This window comes from Cyprinodon variegatus, unplaced genomic scaffold, assembly GCF_000732505.1.
Source record: "Cyprinodon variegatus isolate N-32 unplaced genomic scaffold, C_variegatus-1.0 Scaffold210, whole genome shotgun sequence".
NCBI classification, from domain to species: Eukaryota; Metazoa; Chordata; class Actinopteri; order Cyprinodontiformes; family Cyprinodontidae; genus Cyprinodon; species Cyprinodon variegatus.
In genome coordinates, this window is record NW_015150663.1 from 232,515 (window position 1) to 251,367 (window position 18,853).

The 18,853-nt window shown below is 36.2% G+C and overlaps 1 protein-coding gene across 3 annotated transcripts in view; it reads right to left on the reverse strand.

Moving 5' to 3' along the window:
• LOC107088240 (amyloid beta A4 precursor protein-binding family B member 2-like) overlaps positions 1 to 18,853 on the reverse strand; it is a 52,535-nt gene that overhangs the window by 7,926 nt on the left and 25,756 nt on the right. For 2 of the 3 annotated variants that reach the window (XM_015380273.1, XM_015380272.1), the window contains 2 exons: positions 7,149 to 7,154; positions 3,924 to 4,038 (listed from right to left, as the gene is read on the reverse strand). In XM_015380273.1, coding sequence (XP_015235759.1) covers positions 3,924 to 4,038; positions 7,149 to 7,154 — 121 coding nt within the window. The remainder of the gene's footprint in view (positions 1 to 3,923; positions 4,039 to 7,148; positions 7,155 to 18,853) is intronic. The other variant, XM_015380271.1, reaches the window with a different exon arrangement.

Consider the following 18,853-nt stretch of genomic DNA (forward strand, 5'->3'; position numbering starts at 1 on the left):
TTTAGGCAACGTTTTTAGGTAGAGTTGAACTCAAGGCAAGCATCTTTGTTCCAGGTCAGAAGAAAACAACAAAGGTTTGATAAAAAATGAATACTCTGTTGTACCGAAAGGCAAAATGTCAGTATCTATATGCCTATAGTAAACATTAAAGGCTCAAAACACGGGTAAGGCTCTGTATTCTGACAATTTCATCGAGTTCTGGCATCTCAGCATTGAGAGGTTTGAATGCAGGGATGTCAACAACCTAAGAGACCAAGCTTATTTAGAACTTTAAGATGTTGAGGATACGTTCAAATCCTCTCGATTGGTAAAGCAGGACACATTGCAATCCATTATATTGCATTTCAACTGGGATAGATTATATTTGTTGGTTCACCTCAATGGCATTTCAAAGTCCTCTGTTTTCAGGATCATGCACAAACTTTGCAGGGCCTTTATAAGGGCCTTCCAATCTCGATGTCTAACATTTCACTGTAGCTCCAGGGAGCAGTGCTGACAGAGCAGCTGTCCATCCTGCTAACTGCCACCACTTTAGCAACTGTTGCCGCAAACTTGTGACAAATGTCTGTGGAAAGTGATGACAAAGTTATTAAATCTGCTCTGGTTGTTCCTAGTGTAGGCACATTCAAAAATGTTAGATACGACTCAGATTCAAGGGCACATACGTGAAAAGGATCAGAATTGGGACAAATCTGAGAATTCCTACTTGTTGTAATGAGTCTGACCAGGTCATTGGACACATTAACCTGTTATCTGGCATGCCCTGTCCGCAGGACATATGTGGTGCTTCCAAATTTGCAGCTTCAAACTGCCACAATAAGGCTAATGACCCCCATTACAATGGTTATATGTGGTAGGCTAGACCCTCAAGGGATTAAAGAATATCAGCTGATTTGATTTATGCACTTTCAAGGGTTTTAAAACTGGTTTTGTTGATTTTGGTGTGACCAGTTAACAAAAAAAAAAGTCAGATTTGGGCCATAAGTACCTGCAGTGGGTCTTAGATGCCTGTTAATGTGGGTATGTGCATGCATGGTTGCCCTGTGATGGACTGGGCATTTGCCCAAAGACTGCTGGAGAAAGGCATCAGTATAGAAGATGGATGGAGGGACGGACGGATAGATGGATGGATGGATGGTTGGTTTAGAATCTTTACCAAATGGGATTCACAAAAAAAAGAAAAGGAATTTAGATGATTGAGGTACAAAATGCCACAAAATCTCTTTGTTCAGAATTTTGTTCTTTAAGCTTTTTTTTAGTTTTATATATCATGACTGGTTAATAACAAAAAAAAAAAAGGTTTGTTAAAAGTGTGAATACAGTACTTTGGAGCTTGATAGGAACACATGGTTTGGGGAAATGTAATATACTCTACTTGATAAAAAAATAAATATCAACATATTCCTGAGTTTGTTTGTTTAAAAAAATATATAGTTCATGGCCTTTTCTGATTTTGAGGCCACAGCTCTCATTTTTGGAGATGTGCACTATTTAAAGAGAGATGAATAATCTGCATGGCCTCTGCAATGAGCCAATGCGCTCTCTACAGACATTTGATAAACTGCAGGCGTCGTTAATCAAAGTCGCTGGTCTGTCTGCAACTCTGCTAACAGCCAAGCAAAAAAGAAACTCATGGGCTCAAACACACACACTCTAGGGCACAAAACAGAGCTCAATTCAAAGTGCTGCTCAGCTGTGAGACTCGGGTCACCAAGTTTGTCCCCTGCAGTGATGAAAAAAGCTGTAGTGTGTTTAAAATAAGCAGTTTGAGTTGGTGTTAATTATACTGTGTAACATACAGTGATACAGATTCTGTCTTTAGTTTGGGGTTGCAAATTTAAAACCATGTTAAAAAAAAAAAACACCTTTTTTTTCGCTAAATGGGTCATTATTTCTCGTTGCAATAATTTGTCATTTACAAGGGCAATGTTGGCCAAAGGATGGGCTACTTTTTACAAGTTTTCACATGAGGTCGCACACTTACCCATATGAGCAACAAAGGAAGATAGGACCAATTATAGACCTTGAACAGGCTGTTTTCACACAGAATATTTGCATGTAAGTCTTAAAAAATCTCATTTAGGAGTTCGCTCATGTAAAAAGGATCATCATTGCTTCATAGACTGAAGCATTGACTCGTCAATGATTTTAATAAGAGTTATTTGGATTAAGGAAGGAGAAAGTGGCCTCCCTTCATTTGGCATATTCCATCCTAACAGATATTTTTCAATCGGTTGCACATACATGTAGATATCATATAGCAGCTGTGATATTTTAATGCATATCTCAAAGGTTTTTATTTATTTTATAATACTGTCTTATTTCTCTAAGCGGTCCTACTTATTAACATGCACATCATTCACAAAGTTTTAGGTAAATAAACTAAGCTGCACAGGGTTGATACAAAGTATAGAAGCCCTCCGAATTAGATACAAACCTTGACCACCAAATGAATATTTAGAGTAAATAAACAAAGGAAGTAAATAGACACGAGTCATTTTCATGACCTAGAGAATTATGAATAGGATGGAAAAATTTACAGAACTCAATCCATTCAATTTCTCCAAAAAATTTCGATATTTGTTTTTCTTTTTAAGTTGACTGAGAGATGTGAGAAAAGCTAAGTACCCCTATATTGACTTAATATCACCTTAAGATGGAAATGAGTGGCCACATGCTGTTAATCACATTTATTTTATTAACTGATCATAAACAAATCTGACCTCTAAAATGGTTTAAGCAGTTTGCTGGTCTACAGCATACAGGTCTATGTTAGACAAATAATCAGTGAAAAGACTTTGGGAATTATCTTAGTTAAGCATTTTGGAAGGGTTACTGGGCCTTATAAAGCAATCTTAAGTCTGTAATTTATTGTAGTAAAAGGATTAATAAATTGTATAACCCTAAAGACAGCTGCAAGTGATGTAATACAAGGACATCTGAGCAAATAAGACCTCAAAAGTTCTCAGAGAATTTGCATAATTCCCAGAAGGCCTCAGAAAGCAAATGAGAAAAGTTTGTGGCTGAACAACTGGAAAAAAGAGTGACAAGTATGGCTTTATTTTGCTTGGCTTTGCTTTGGAGCAGCTGAGCACAAAGAGATGTTTAAGCATATCACCACAAATATCACTACATTTTTAGAGCATGGTAATGGTTGATAGATGATTTGAGCTTGTTTTGTACCCACAGAAGCTAAGCACATTCCATTTATAGACCATTACGTACTTGTTAGGACAACGTCAAATTGAACCCCATCAGTCCAAGAGCTAAGGTTCAAAAATAAGTATTTTTTATGTAACAGGAAAAAGATGAATTAATTAATTAATTAATAAATGAACGAATGAATAAATTAATGACTTTATTTCAGACAATCTTGTAAAATTCTAAATCTTACACATGCAAATATAATGTTTGATAATGATATATATAGATATAGATATATATATATATATATATATTTTAGGTAATAATTAGTTTCAAAAGGGATAAAGGGATGTGGGATTTCAAGCACAAGCTCACATTCATGACAGACTACTTAATAAAATTTCAGTGTTCAGTTTGGTGTTCATGGGGTAGATCTAATTTAAGAACGCTGTGCAGAAACTAATCTGCAAACCTCAATCAAGTGAAACGGGGTTTTAAAGCATAAAACAAATTTCCTCCATGATGTGAAAGACTCAATGATTAAAAGGCTGCAAAGTGGCTTAATCTTCTACAGTAAAAATACCTATAGTTTCACAATTGGTAAGTTCAGTTTACAGCCCTACTAGTATGTAAATATCTATGGTACACTATTTATTAAAGCAGCCAGAACAAGTAATTTCCTCTGTCAATTAAAGCTGCACTGATTTAGAACTGCTCTCTCTCTTCATTTTATAAGGCAAACAGACTTATGCGAAGGTGGAAACAAAAATGATCCTCACCTTGGAGCAGATTTCGTGGAGACTTGTGGCGATGGCGGCTGCAGGAGTATCACATCGAAACACGTGGCACTTCAGCACCCGTGTGTTTTTGTCTCTGGCCACATAGGCAAAATCCCTAAAGCATGATTTGAAGATAGAAGAAAGATCACAGGTGAATTTTTAATGCAGACATGACACAAAATCAATAGCGAAATCAATGTTCCCCATGCACCTCCACAGTGGGTCGACAAAACACATTTCTTCAATAAAAGGCCAAGAAGAAAAATCTGTGTTCAATAAGGGTTGTTTAGTGATCAATATCAATAAGCTGGTTGTTTTGCACATTTTGCTTTCAATTTCATCAAACATCTATACAATATTTATTTTCTTTACATTTTCTAACCTTCAATTACCTTTTTATGTTATGGTTTAACACAATAACTATGTGAAACTTTACTTGTAATAGAATTAATAAAAAAAATGGCTGATTTCACAAATCCTTTCATATGAGTTTCCAAAATAAAAAAAAAAAAGCAACATTAATTTTTGTAAATAAATACAGGAAATATTGTTGCCTTTTTCTTTTTTTTTTAAAAAAAGGGGGGAGTTTTATGAAAAGACCTCACAAACTACGTTTTAATCAAAACAACAGTCCTTTTTTTCTTGTTAAACATACTCAGAGAAAAGAAAATCAAGACAAATTGTGTTTCATTAACTATTTCTTTGTTTCAAGGCTGCTTCCTGACAATAAATCTTTTTATTTACCGTTGAATTGTGAAATTTTTGATGAAAATGCATTGGAGGAGCGGAGCAGCAGGACTACAAGCAGGCCATTTTATTTTCCACTACCAAATTCTGGAGTATATCTCTGATAAATGCTGTTCTATGGGGACAAGCATTGACAACATGGAGGACAGAGATCGGTCCCTATGAGTAGAGATATCCAATTGCCGCTTCCTATCTCATTTCAGTATCTTTCTGACTCAGATTGCCTCCGGTGATGGTAAGCTTTTCTTTGCCAGGTAATGAGTGCATCACATCTTCACACTGCTTCCTCTAATTTATTTAATTCTTTTTGGATTTGGTTGTTTTTTATGAGCAGAAACAACTATACAACTTAACCAACAAACATTTCTCAGCATTTAAGACACCAAACAACCCTTTTCAAAAATATAAGTATTATTGCCAGGAAGGACGGTTCAAACAACAAAAACAGTTTGACACTAACATCGTTATTTTTTCTGCTATGCTAATTTACTGTTTATAAGTGCAAAGTACAGCCAAGGAAAGTGCTTTTAGTCAGTGTTATGCTGGAGTCCAAATAGACAGTGGAGAATATTGGCATCTAAAAATCAGAAACTGGAAGGCTATCACCTAAGAGATTATGCCACTGAAAATAAACGCAGCAAAATTTTGTTTTTGCTCAAATCTCTATGAGGGGCGAAAAAACTTTGGAAAGGCATTAAATATTTTTCTCCATGTACCGTTTGAGGAAATACATATTTTTTGTTACTTTGAAAAATAAACTAAAACCTTGTTCCAACTCAGAAAAATATATTCTTTTATTTAAAGGTATAGTGGAGGATTTTCGCGAATTTTCGAAAAGACTTTCATTCCCACTTTGCAAAAGAAAAAATGCACATGCACAACCCTGTACCGGCTCCTGAGAGGAAAAACGCCTATTAAAGGCATGCAAGAGCATGCACAAGCCCAATTCTCCTCGTGCACTCTCTGTTTAAAAGTTGCTGTTTGCATCGTTCATACAAGCTTATTTTCCAAAAGAAGATTTGTATTACAAAACCTGTTTGGATTACAGACCTGTTTGCTCTAATTATTCTTACATAGATGTCTCTGTAAACTCATACACCCAATTACATGTGTATTGTTTACATATAAAGCTTCCATAACATTTCCTTTTGCTCATCTCACTATGCCATCACCTTCAGTTTGGCATACAAAGTAGATGCCTTATTTGCAGTCATCAAGAGTTTATCCTTGGATCTGTCTTCTGTTTAAAAAAACAGAGTTTTCCAATTATTCTTCTTGCTCTTGTTTGATTTGTGAAGTCTTTAACAATTGTCTCGCCCACAGCCCAAAAAAATAAATAAATAACACAACAAAGAGCAAAAACGCTGCTGCATTTTGCATTATGGTGAGTTTACATCTCTTCCAGATATTTCTTGGTTGAGGCGTCTTTGTTTAGGGAAATTATTATTTTTGCAGTTTCATTAATGTTTTTGAAGAATTCAAGCCGGTTTGATGTAAGAGACAGATGCTTTTTTAAAATCAGCTTTTTGTAGGTATGTTCATGCTAAATATCACCTTTTCCACCTTTACTGACAATACAAGCAGAAGTGAACAAAGGCAGCAGTGTACGCATGAGCCAAAGGAGACTGCATGCCAGCAGCATCACAGCAGTGACACATGGCTTTAAAAAAAAAGGTGATGAGACTTAAGGGAAGAAACTCCGGTGACAAAGAAAGTTTTTACACAGAGTGGGTGGCAGATGAAACACAGAAAGAAGATGAAAGATGCAGACATATCTTTCTCATTAACAGGTGAGACAAGCTGAACATCCACCCATAAAAAAAACACAAGTAGGTGGATGAGCTCACAGCTGTGGACGGAGATGACAATGGGTAATCAGGCAGGAGGGTGTGGTAACATGATAGGAAGCCAACTGGATGGCAGAGTCTCCGGATGCACACAAACATCCCCTCATACATGCCAAAGAAGCTATGGACACAAACAGAATTATGGCAACTACAGCTGGCATTTATCACAGCGGGCTCTTTGTGTTTATGAGTCCATTATCCGGCCTGTCTCCGCTGCTTAATTGTGTGCTCACACAATTTGGATCGATAATGTTCTCCGCCTGTGGCCTGGGAAGGAAAATGATAGGATGTGTCCCTCCTTCAGGGACATTTCAGGGGTGCGTTGTCGAAAGCAGCATGAGTGGCCTTGCCTCTCTTGCCACAAATGATTCTTTTATGACTCCAGTACCCTCTCTAAGGAATCACAAAGCAACAGAACAGCATGCAGCTCTTATTGGGAAACAGCCAGTGTGACTTGGTTGGTGATTTACCACCTACAGTAGCTGCTGTACTTTCAATAACTTGGGGCAAAAGTAAAGGCCCCGATTTAACTCCTAAAGTGAGAAACGTGATTCCACAGAATAGGTTGGAGTCCTTATATAATGAGTAATGATGCAGATTACACTTAGAGCAAATGAAAGAAGGCAGTTACCTTTCTCTGTGTCCCAGAATGCAGGTGGGGCAAAAGCAGAAGGTAAAGGGTTAGAGGGAAACAGAATCCAGAATCCTAAGTCAGAGCAGATCATCCTATGACATTTGCAAAAAAGCTGTATCCACTTTTTATTTCAGCAGATTAACATTCAAGTGAGATTATTGAACACCTTTCCTGTTTAATCTGCCTCCATGTAGCCACCTACATGCAGACAGACGGCTTGCTTCAGCAGATGCTTTCAACTCTGCTTCATCTCTTTTATCCAACCCTCTGCTTTCTCTTTCTAATCCTCACTTTGCTTTCATCAGCCCTCTCCATAACCATCTTTTATTTCTTTTCAGAGCAGAAGAACCCTGAGACAGAAAGATGATTCATATCGGTGTTATAACACACCACCATGGGGCATGCCTTCCAGTCTATTGTATAGGACTATTACACAAAACGTGTATTTCTGTGGCATGAACCTTTTGCAGGATTTACAGTAGTTTTCTGGGGCTTTATTTTTTCATTAAACAGCACAGTGTAGGAAGAAGTCTGATATAGGCCTACCAGTGGAGTTTTGAGGTTTGGGACGTTACTAACATTTTGAATTATTAGAGTTTTCCCTGGCATCAAAATAATTTCCAAATTTTCTGTAAATCCCAAAGCAGATTTGTGTTTATTAAAAGCATTTCAAAGTGTTAACACTTAAATAATTGATGTCATCTAATGTAAAATAACCTTTTTGGAAAACAAATCAAAACCGTTTTTAGGGAATTAAATTGTGAAATTGAATAACAGAATATTCCAGTATTATCACAATGTTCTATTGCCTTTAGGTTTAGGGAAACAAATAAAACGTGCAGAAAAAGAAAAGTCTGTAGATTCTTTTTAACCTGAGAGATAAATGTAATTCCATTCAGTATCAGATTATTACTGCTGCTTGTTAATTAAAAAGATGTGGCTGTTGAACAGCTGACTTTAGTCCTGATTGGAGCTTTTTCTACATCTGTAAACACAGATGTTTGTGTGGGTAAATATCAGTTATGGTTACAGTGTTTCATATGCGTTTTTTAGCTAATTGATATATTATAAAGTCTAACTAATGTTACATTAAGGCTGTATACTTTGTGCTGAAAATCATTGAATTCATTTTGTGACTAGAATTAATATTCTTCTCACTCGTAGAAATTTTGTCAGCATTTGAACAATAGGTAGAAATACTGTTATAATCTGATTTCCATTGTTTCGTTGACATTTGTAACTTTATTCACATATAGAAATATTCATTACAGGATAAGTGAAACTACAGCAGCAACTTACCTGCAGGAGGAGTAGTATCCTACCATCAGCAGATACTAGTTAAAAAACAGCATAGTGGAAACTGGCTTTGGTAAAATCAAATTTTCTAACAAACTTTGAGAGTCAGTTGTCAAAAAAAGGGAAGCAAAAGTCAATGTGGTATAGATAAAGCAGGGGTAGCTCAGATGCATTCCTGCCTTTGATGGTCCACTTAATAAAGCTAATCTCTGGGTGTATTAACAGCCATGTTCTTTCAAAAAAGAAAACATCCTTTTGGTTTTAAATGCATGTACACACAACAACATGCACACACAGCTAGAAGAATATGGGCACTATATCAACATTTATAGCTCATAAAAGTCCATATAGGCTTCTCTCTGTGATTTAACTTCAAATCAAGAATATGCCACGTTGTTTAGTTTTGAATGTCAACTCCATGTTTCATTCACTGGCGGGAATTTGGTTAAGCTGAATAAAACTCATCATTCCTTAAATCTTACTTTGCATTTTCTTTGCTAGATCAACATTTCTTCCTCTCCGATATATTTGAATGAGGGAAATTGTTTGAAATTCCTTGTTGCTAAAATTGAAGCACATCAAAACCAGAGCAGCTCAAATAACCTGCAGCGTAACCTTATTTGACTTTGGCAGCGAGGCTGAGGCAACCGTTAAACACATCTCAACATAAATCTTTTTGTGCCCGATTTTGCCAACACTCAGCAATTCACTTAAGTCCTGGTCAGGCTTATTTTTTCGTCCAAGCTACTAAGCCATCATCTTGTGTCCTCAGGCCTGTGATCACTCATTGAAAATGGCACTACAGCCAACCATAAGTAATCCAACACAGGGAGGAGATGATGAAAAGCAGCAGCGGGGAACAGCACTGACATTTAGGGGGTTACTGGGTGGAAATTCAAAGGCAAGAAAGTTAAAATTGAATACAATGTCAAGAGTAACTGTAAAAGGTGCCTATGTTTGGGGTAAAAAAAAGGATTATGATATTTTCTTTATTTAACTCATGTTAGAGTTTTCTTTTTGACATGTCTTTCACTGGATAAGAGTATTACATCATATCTCTTACCCGCTCTCTGCAGAGCTTCGCTTAAAGTTTTATAATAGTTCAACCATTTTAACAATATGATGAAAATGTTACTGGTTTTTGTAAGCATAACATTCTAATATCATGCAATAGCTGAAGTCTGTGACAGACCAATGCCTCCTGCATGTCAAAAAGTTTTTTTTTTGCACAGATTCATTAGGAACTCTGTCGTAAGATAGAAACAGCAAAGTAGAGAAAGAAAATAGGACATATAATGTAAAACTAATTGTTTAGAGACTTGTGATTTGTTACTTTAAAGGGAGGGTTGGCATTAGGAAGGCTGGTTGCCCCCTGACATTGTGGAGGATGTGAGTTATATGAAAAAAAGTTCTTCTAATGCTTTTATTATATATATATATATATTTTTTTTTTTTATTGTTTGATTGACCTTCCCCTCTCCATAAATTTGAGCTCCAGGTCTGCTGAACAGCAGCTCCTGCAGGTACCGAGGTCTGGATGGATGCTCAGAGGGGCCAGGGCCGCTTCTATTTTTGGCTCCCAGTGATGAAATAAACATTTGAAAAATGGGTAAAGTACCTCACTGCCTAATTTAAAAGCAAAGAAAAAAAACCTGTTTCATTTCTGGCTTTTAACACTATTTGGTATTAACTGGTGTAACTATTCTTTTTAATTGTTCCTTTGCTGTATCCATACATTATTTCCCCTAATGTATGTTTTATAGTTTTCCGTTTAGGTTTAGCAATTAATTTTAGCCATTTTAAAGCACTTTATAAATAAAATATTTATTGTACGACACAATGTAGAATTAGAAATACTCTTGAAGACTTAAAGGTATAGTGGAGGATTTTCGTGAATTTTTTTAAAAGAAACGCCCTCTCCACTTTTAAGAAACATGCACATGCACAACCCTGTACATGCTCCCGAGAGAGAACGCCTATTAAACGTGTGTGAGAGCATGCACAAAAACATTTATCCTTCACACTCTGTTTAAAAGTTGTTGTTTGCATCGCTCAAACAACCTTACTTTCCAAAAGAAGATTTGCAATTGTTTGATGATCCACCTGGAAAAAGAACATCCTCCACTATACATTTATTTAATCACAATTTGCTAATCACAATTTACTTTTTTTGCCAGAATAAAGGGTATTGTTCAGCTTATTTTAAAGAAATTAACATTAATGTATCTACAAGCGATCCATATGCTGTAGCTATATCCAAAAATAGGAGAACACTCATTGGTTTACTTTGGTATTGTGTGGGTTTTAGAAATGCGGTTCAACCACACTTCAGACTGTGAATGAATGACACAAAACATCAGAGATGTCAAAGGAGATTAAGTGTAGTGATGTTAGGGGAGATGATACATCCAATCTAGAGACAGGAAAGCGATAGAGGCAGGAAGCCAGAAAACTAAAATGATAAGAAGTGGAGGAGAGAGAAATGGGAAGGAGATGGGAGACCCTCTGAGGCCTGGATGGTGTAGAGGAAGGTGGAGGGAGAAAAACACGAGGCAGGAGATGAAAGCTATGAAGGCAGCATAGCAGAGGGATGAGTTAAAGCAAAACTCTCTGCACTCATGTGTCTTTTTTTCTCTCTCTCTCTCTCTCTCTCTCTCTGTGTGCTCCACATATTTTCAGAGCTCAATAAAGGTTGACTTGACTCACTACTACCAATCTCTCTTTGATCCTGACGGCTGTGGGGCCGGCTCGCCCAGAGAGGTTGTGCACAACTCGATGATTAAATGAGGTCACGGCTGCAGAAACGCGGGTTGAACTGGGTTCGTGAAAGTCGCACAGGGCTGTCAGCGTTTGCAGCTCTGACATCAGTCACCCACCACCAAAGCACTGACAGCACCATGTGTAGTAAAACTGTACAACTAAAGGAGAAGCTCACCACTGCAGACTGAGACATTGCTCACCTATTGCTCCAGTTATTTCATGTGCTTTAGTTTCAATAATCAAAAATTACACTTGGGTTGGTAGGAAGATGGTACAAAAAAATAATAATACAGCTTTAAAATTTAACAGTATTTGTAGAAAAAAATCTCAGATTAAAAATGTACTACAACAAAAGGTATATCTGTCCTCTATCTTGTAGAAAGGCAAAAAAACTCAGAAAATTTGTAATTTTCTCTGACATCTCATCTAAATGACTTTTAAATCGTAGCAATGGAAGGAAAAACTTAAATATTTGTTTAAGATGCACTGAAGTTTCAAAAATAAATAAATTTAGACAAGACTTAGGCTAGCTTTATACTAAAAACTCAAGAAGGCTTTAATTCTGTTAATGAACGATATTTAATTTTATACACCCAGGGGTTTAAACTAAACTGGTAAGTGGGAAAAAAATGATTTAAATGATAAGTATGATAATTTCTAATTGACTGTATTATAGCACAGGTTCAGTTTGTCAAGGTATTGGTACGCTCAGTATGTATAAGTATTATGATTGTTGACAGTGTGTAAAAGGAGTTAGGATAAGCTTCTGTGAGTGGCTACACAGACAACATCTCTAACAGAAAGATAAATAACATCAGTTCAATCTATATTTAAATTATTATGTGGGACATTTTATATTATGGGCTATAAATGGTTCATAAAAACTTGTTAATGTTTGTTGCAGCTTCATAAAAAAAGATCACGCTTCTCAAACTGAACGTTTTGCTAACTTTTCTCTGAAAAAAATACGATTTTTTAAAATAAGTTATAGTACCTATAAGTCTCCTAAACTAAGAACACTTTCTTTGTGATTATGTTTCACTTATTCTAATTTTGCTTAATTGTCCCCAAGTGTTTGTCCTCTGTATGCAACCCATCCCCTTAGGGAGCATTTGGCTGCATACACTGAGTGGCACCTGGGGAGCAATCTGTGGTTTAGACTTGCTCAGGGACCCAAAGCGATGGACTGATGTTGAACCAGCACACTCTGTCGTCTAAGTATATTCAAACCTCCTCCTAATACAGAGAATTGATTGGAGCTAACCAACTACTAACTATTTTTCTTGAACATAGATTAATTTCCATAGTAGGTAGATTTATATTTTTTCTTATTAGCATTCAGTATAATTTACTGCAATTACTAAGTTTTACTGTCTGACCTTTTAAATATAGTGTTATTAAAAATAATATATTAGGCTTGCTTATATTAAAATAGGTTTAATGATATGATTTGAATTCATGATCTGCTCTGGTTTAGCAAGGATAGGGAGTCATACACCAAAGCATCAAGAAAGAATGCTTATTTCGGTCATTACAGATTTGACTTTGGAAAATAAACAACTTGTAAACACCTCTGCTTCATAAAACTTGTCTGAACCAGCTTATTAGTGATATACATTGTTGGCTCCTTTATACTAATGAAGAAAATTGCTATATAATATTGGTAAACTACTTTTACATGCAAAATAAAATAATATAACAATTTGTAAAATAGTTTGAAAAGGCGTAGTTTCAAATATCTGGTGCTGAATAAGTGTTGTAAAAACCAAAGCATCCCAGCGCTGCTTCACTGACAACAACAAATGTAACTATTCCCCACCTGCTCACACATCTTCCGTCTGCTCTGCAACTTCCAGAATCACTCAAAAGAGACTGATGTCTCCTCCGAACCATCTGTCACTCCCCCCCCACACACATCTACACATACAGAGGGATGTGGTATCACACAGACTTCAATTATCAAGCTGCTTATCAGATTGTCTGGGTGGCTTTGGTTACCATGCTAATGCATGTACATATGCTAACTGTGTCTGCAAATGCTGACGTGAGACGTCTGAGAGGAAGGTCTGTGGTTCTGCAGTCAGCAAAAAGTAGACATAAAAACAAAAATGGCCAGGCTGACTGCACTGTGTGTCCAGGTGTATGATGTTGATAGGAAAATAGCTGGTTTTATTAAGAGTTTTGACATTTTTTGGGGCTCAGCGTGGTTCACACTGGACATGGATCTGATCCAGATCCAGTACTGAGAAGTGAAGGACTTGCTTTCTGGAAAAAAAGAAGTAGATTTCCTTATAGTAAAGATAGTTTCTCTCATTAAACGATTCATTCATGACTCTTTACTGTTTTAACCAATATTTCCAGGTTGCCAAAGCAGTTTTAATCATATTCTAGGTAAAATATTTACAAAAATTTGGTTCAAATGTCTCCATATGCAACAAATGATGAAATAATTGACGTTCCTGAGACTGGAGAATCAAGTCTGGCAATGCAAATATTCTATAACACTTGATCTGCTTTATCTCAAAGTTAAGCAGATTTGGATAGAAATTTATATATGGGAAAAAAAATCACAATTCATATTTTAAATACTGCATAAAGCCCTCACTTTTATTACAATAAAATAAATCATTGACATAATTTTTTTTTTGGATTAAGCCACACTGACAGTCATGAATAAATTCTTGCCATTTTGGTGCTGTATTCTGGTACTGCATTGTGTATTTGGTGGAGGTCCAAATATTGCAACTTAAAAATAAACAAGCCTGAAAAAGCAGATAAAAATGAATTCCCTTGAGTGCACTCACTTGTTTGTGCAGAAAAAAGCAAGCTCTACATAGTGAAGTTAAGTGCATTTTATTGTAGAGAAATGCAGAATATGGTGATAAAACGGGTCTAAAAGTCAATTACAAAATAGACTCAATCACTTATTAGATCCATTACCATCCATTTAGGTCACTGCAGTTTTTAAAATAGTGAACCTCCTGGTATCTTTTAAATAAAGTTCACATATAGTTCATGAGTTTCTCACTGCTGGGCTTCTGGGAAAAAGATTGAAACAAACATATTGTGGCTAAACAAATGAAACAAGAAAACACACTTAAGAAATCAAGGTGAGGAAATGTCTTAAATCTTTTATCTATACTCTGGTCTGTGTGTTCAGTATTTGTTGGACAGTAAAGCCAAAGCTCATTGCAATGTTTGGTTAAAATAATTTTATTTTGGGGTTTCCACAAGTAAGTGCAATAAAACACTTTATTTAAAAGTATGAATATGTTGATCTGTTCAGTTAGCGCCCTTCCTTCTGAAGTTAAGAACTCTTTTTCCAAATGGTCCAATTGTTTACTTTTTTAATGATAATTATAAAAATCTAAATGCCATACATGGCTTTGTAATTCGTGGTTTAAAGCTGAAATGATGACTTGGCATCCAAATATCGTCATTACTTTGAATCTACAAAGACAAGTAAAGGAAGTAGACCAATTTTTATAGCATAAACAAATACATCCATTGAGTTACTTTTTTGTTTTTGTTCTGTAACACAGATATCTGCTGCTTTTAGGAATTGCTCAATATAAGCTAACAGTGATTTATATGTATAATGAAGATTTATTAACACATGGCAGCTTTTTGCTGATACGTATTCTGAAAAACTGGTTTGTGTTTTGCTTAATCAAAGCTAGAGATCAGACCGCAGCAATAGGCAGATGTAAAGCAAATGTGAAATCAACTTTTAGTTTGGCTACATTATAATTATAAATACCTGACTTGATTTTGGTTTAACTAAAGAGTATATGTCTTTGGAAGTCCTGCTTGATTTGAACTGAAGAATACATTTTAAATATAGTATTATCAGCCCTTTTCACTCTCTATTCAATCCTAATTGCCCTCAGGAAACACCTAACTGGAGAACAGTTTAGCCATGTGTAATTTAATCTCAAAATATAGTTGTTCTGCTCGAACACCAGTATACACCCATTATAAATATCAATAGCAACTGAATATTGACTAAAACATGGCCATCCACCCAAACTTAACCCTTTCCCTTAATGCAAGAGGCAAAGAACGGCAGAGAACTAAGACTTTACATCAACCTAAAAAAACAAAACATTCACACAGTGAAACAAGGTTTTCTCTACAATGAAAGCTTGAAAGGGCAATCATATGAAAAAACATTTAAGGCTTAGAAAGGAAAAATCTGAAATTTTAGATCAGCCACCTCAAATCCCAGCCTTTTTGGGTTGGTGCCCTGAAACCTTCAGATGTGTATCTGCTTAAGCAAACCTTAAACAAACAAACATGTCATTAGCTAGAGTGTGTAGCTTGATGTTTTGCTGATAAGGTAATTGAGCTATTTAATTTAGGTGCAAAGAGCCAGGGATGCATGTAAAAGTTCCAGGACAATCCTCCTTGATGGATGTAGCGTTAAACCCTTGACTTAGTTCCAAGGCTCTGTACCAAAATGAAATAGAGAAATTCTGCCTTTACTTAGAAATGTGACTGAATTTGAGGGACTTCTCTAAAAAAATTATTAAAGTCTTAAGTAACAAACCTGTTAACAAACCCAAAACACTTAAAACTGCAATTGCAGCGCTAAAGTATTTTAAATTGTTTTAAAATCCCAATAAATTACAATGAAAGTAACATAAACAAATGCAAACAAGTTGAGATACTTGTGCTTTTACAAACTAAGCAAAATTAAATAAAGTCATATCTATTTTCATGTCTACAAACCGTACTGCTGATCTAACGTCATATGTCATAGAGAAAGTGGTTAAAGCTCAATTTTAGTGCTGATTAGGAGCTAAACAAAAGCTGCACCAGTCAAATGTCTATAATGTGTCTGCTGAGATAGGGAAACCCTCTGTGACCTGCTGAATTAGTCACAGCCCACAACCATTAGCTCTAATGTATATTGTCTGTGCGTAATTACCTCTCAACATTGTAAACAAGTTTACAGCAGTAAGATGAGCAGCAAATTGAGCATCTGGGGGCCAGAGGAGACCCTCGCTGGCATCCTGTGACACACATTCCCTTTCTCTCTGTTCTCACTTGGAGGCGGAGGGACAGATACAACAACACAATATCGGATATCGCCAGGAGCGGAGAAGAAAGAGGATAAAAATGGAGTGGAGTTTTAAGTAAAATGGCTGTTTACGGCATATTAAATGGCACACTGCTCTGGCTGTCTGATCAGAGCAAATAGCTGATGCTGTTTACAACAGCAGCTGGTGTGACTCTGTTTGATAGATCTTCTGTAACTCGGGGTCGTTTGATTTACAAAGCAGATGGTTAAAAAAAAACAAAAAAAAAACACAGCAGTCAAAAGTGGGAAAAAAACACACACAGTTCGTATTGATGCAGCTTTGTGACCCAATTCCAGGGATTCGATGTGGCAGCGAGGCAACCACGACAAGGAGGGGCAGCATGCAGAAGAAGCAGCCGTGTGTCAACAATCCTCGCGTTTTATTACATATTTAATAGCAGAAATGGTCGGCGAGAAAGCTGAAATGACAGAAGAGTTTTAAAGTGAGAGATGTCGGTGTGGGGGGTGGGGTAGAATGGTAGGTGGCGGGGGAGAGAGAGATGATGTCCTGCAGTTCTCCTTGTTTTTGATCATTTATACATCACGCCACTCTGGAATATTCGATTTATCTCGTTCAGAAGCTCAAATATTCTCTACTCACACAAAAGCTTCAGTGACATGTCATTTCAGATTGACGCGCCGTTCATCCTTCTTACTGATGTGTGTGTGAGAATGCGAGAGAGGGAGAGAGAAGTGTGGAAGAATGCAAAATCCTCAAGTCAAGAGTTTTCAAGTTAAGCTCACAAAGATTGGATCACATGTTAGCTAATTGGCTGCATATGCCCTAAATCATGTTCCTTGCATATGTCATTTGCAGAAATGTTCTATCCCCTATGGTCCCCAGGTATGCTGCATCCCCTCTGGTTTTTTTGTTCACACACAGAAAACCTAGAAAACATCAGCATGTTATCTTATTGAGGTATAAAGAAAGATAGCAGCTTCATGAGTAGGCATGCAGTGACCTTATAGCAGACTTTGGAGAGCGATTTAGGATATAATTCTAAATGTAAATCTAAGAATCAAAGCTGAATTAATTCCACTTGGCTACCTTCTCCATGGGTAGAAATCTCTCTGAATGTACTAAGCTAAGTACTAATATTACACATACGTAGCCGGTGACAAGGTGGGCAAAATGACCAGATTTTTTTAGATAAAATTCATAACATAACTATTATTTTCTAGTTGCTATGTGCTGAACATCTAAAAAATGTTTTATATCAAATACAAATGTCTGAGCATTCAGAGAATTCTGGGATTTTATGTAAAAGACCAGCACAGAGAAGAGTACAATCGTAAAGCAGGAGGAAATATAACAATTTTTTCTTGGTTTTCTACAAAAATACAACTACAGTACAACATAATTAATATTCACTCCCTTTACTCTGATAGTACTAAAAGCATTATGCCTTATGGAATCACCTAATCTCTCAGCAAATCACAGAAGAAGGAGCCTAAAAAGGTTCATCCTTACACTGATGGTGGTGAAATCATGCTACACGGATTTCTTTTTTTCACAGGTACAGGAGCAGAGAAGATAAAGAGATTGGCAAGACTAAATAAGGGCAATTCTGGAACAAATTCTTTTGGCAAGATCTAAACTGAAAGCACCAGATCACTGACTGAATGTAAATAACGAGAAACATAGTTAAACAAAAATATTACTAAGGCCCTGTGCACAACAATAATCACTTGTGAATGTTTTTTTTCCCTTGACATATTTTAATTACATTCTTTGTAGATTGTATAGGCAAAGCATGAAAATCAATGGAGGTTTTTCCTGCACTAGTTGGTGATATGTTAACTTCCTGCTTAGAAAATAAGGCAGAAAATTAGGACTTTATTGGAAAACCACAATTTTTTCAATAGTCAGCAGCATAACAAAATAGCCGACTCAGCATTCCGCCCTTGTTATTATTAATATCATGGTCTTTAGTGGGGTTTTTAAACTAGTCGACATCCATTATGATTTGGATGTGCCCTTTCATTTCTATTGATTTTTTCTATTGACTGAACACAAATGTACAAAACAGACTTCAGAAATTTGCTTTTGGAAAAAAAAAAAGCACAACGTGTGTCGACTTTAAAGTAGATTTTTAATATGGAACTCCAGGTGTATAGAGAGGTTTTGCTTGGTAAATTATCAATTTAAAAATACAGGGGTTATCCTTATTTGGGCAAAGTAAAAAGGCTGTAAAATTATATTTTCTTAACAGTTGTTTAAGATTGATCTAAAGGATTGAACCAACAATGTAAATAGTTCCCCAAGTTCAATATCATCAAAAAAGTGTGTCATAGAAGAACATTAAATTCCCCTTTAATATTAATCAAAATAAGTTTCAGAAAAAGTTTGCTGGTTTAATTTGAGTAATTAAAAAGCCTACTGAATTCCGGTGGAGCTCCATTTAAAAATAAATCAGAAGCCTGAATGGATGCAAACGCATACATACAGCAGATGCTAAATTTGACAGCACGAACTAGGTCAAGTTGTTTGAATTCAGTATTGCTACTTAAGAGGGAAAAACAAGGAAACACTAGTGTGAACCACCACCCTCCATTCTCCTAC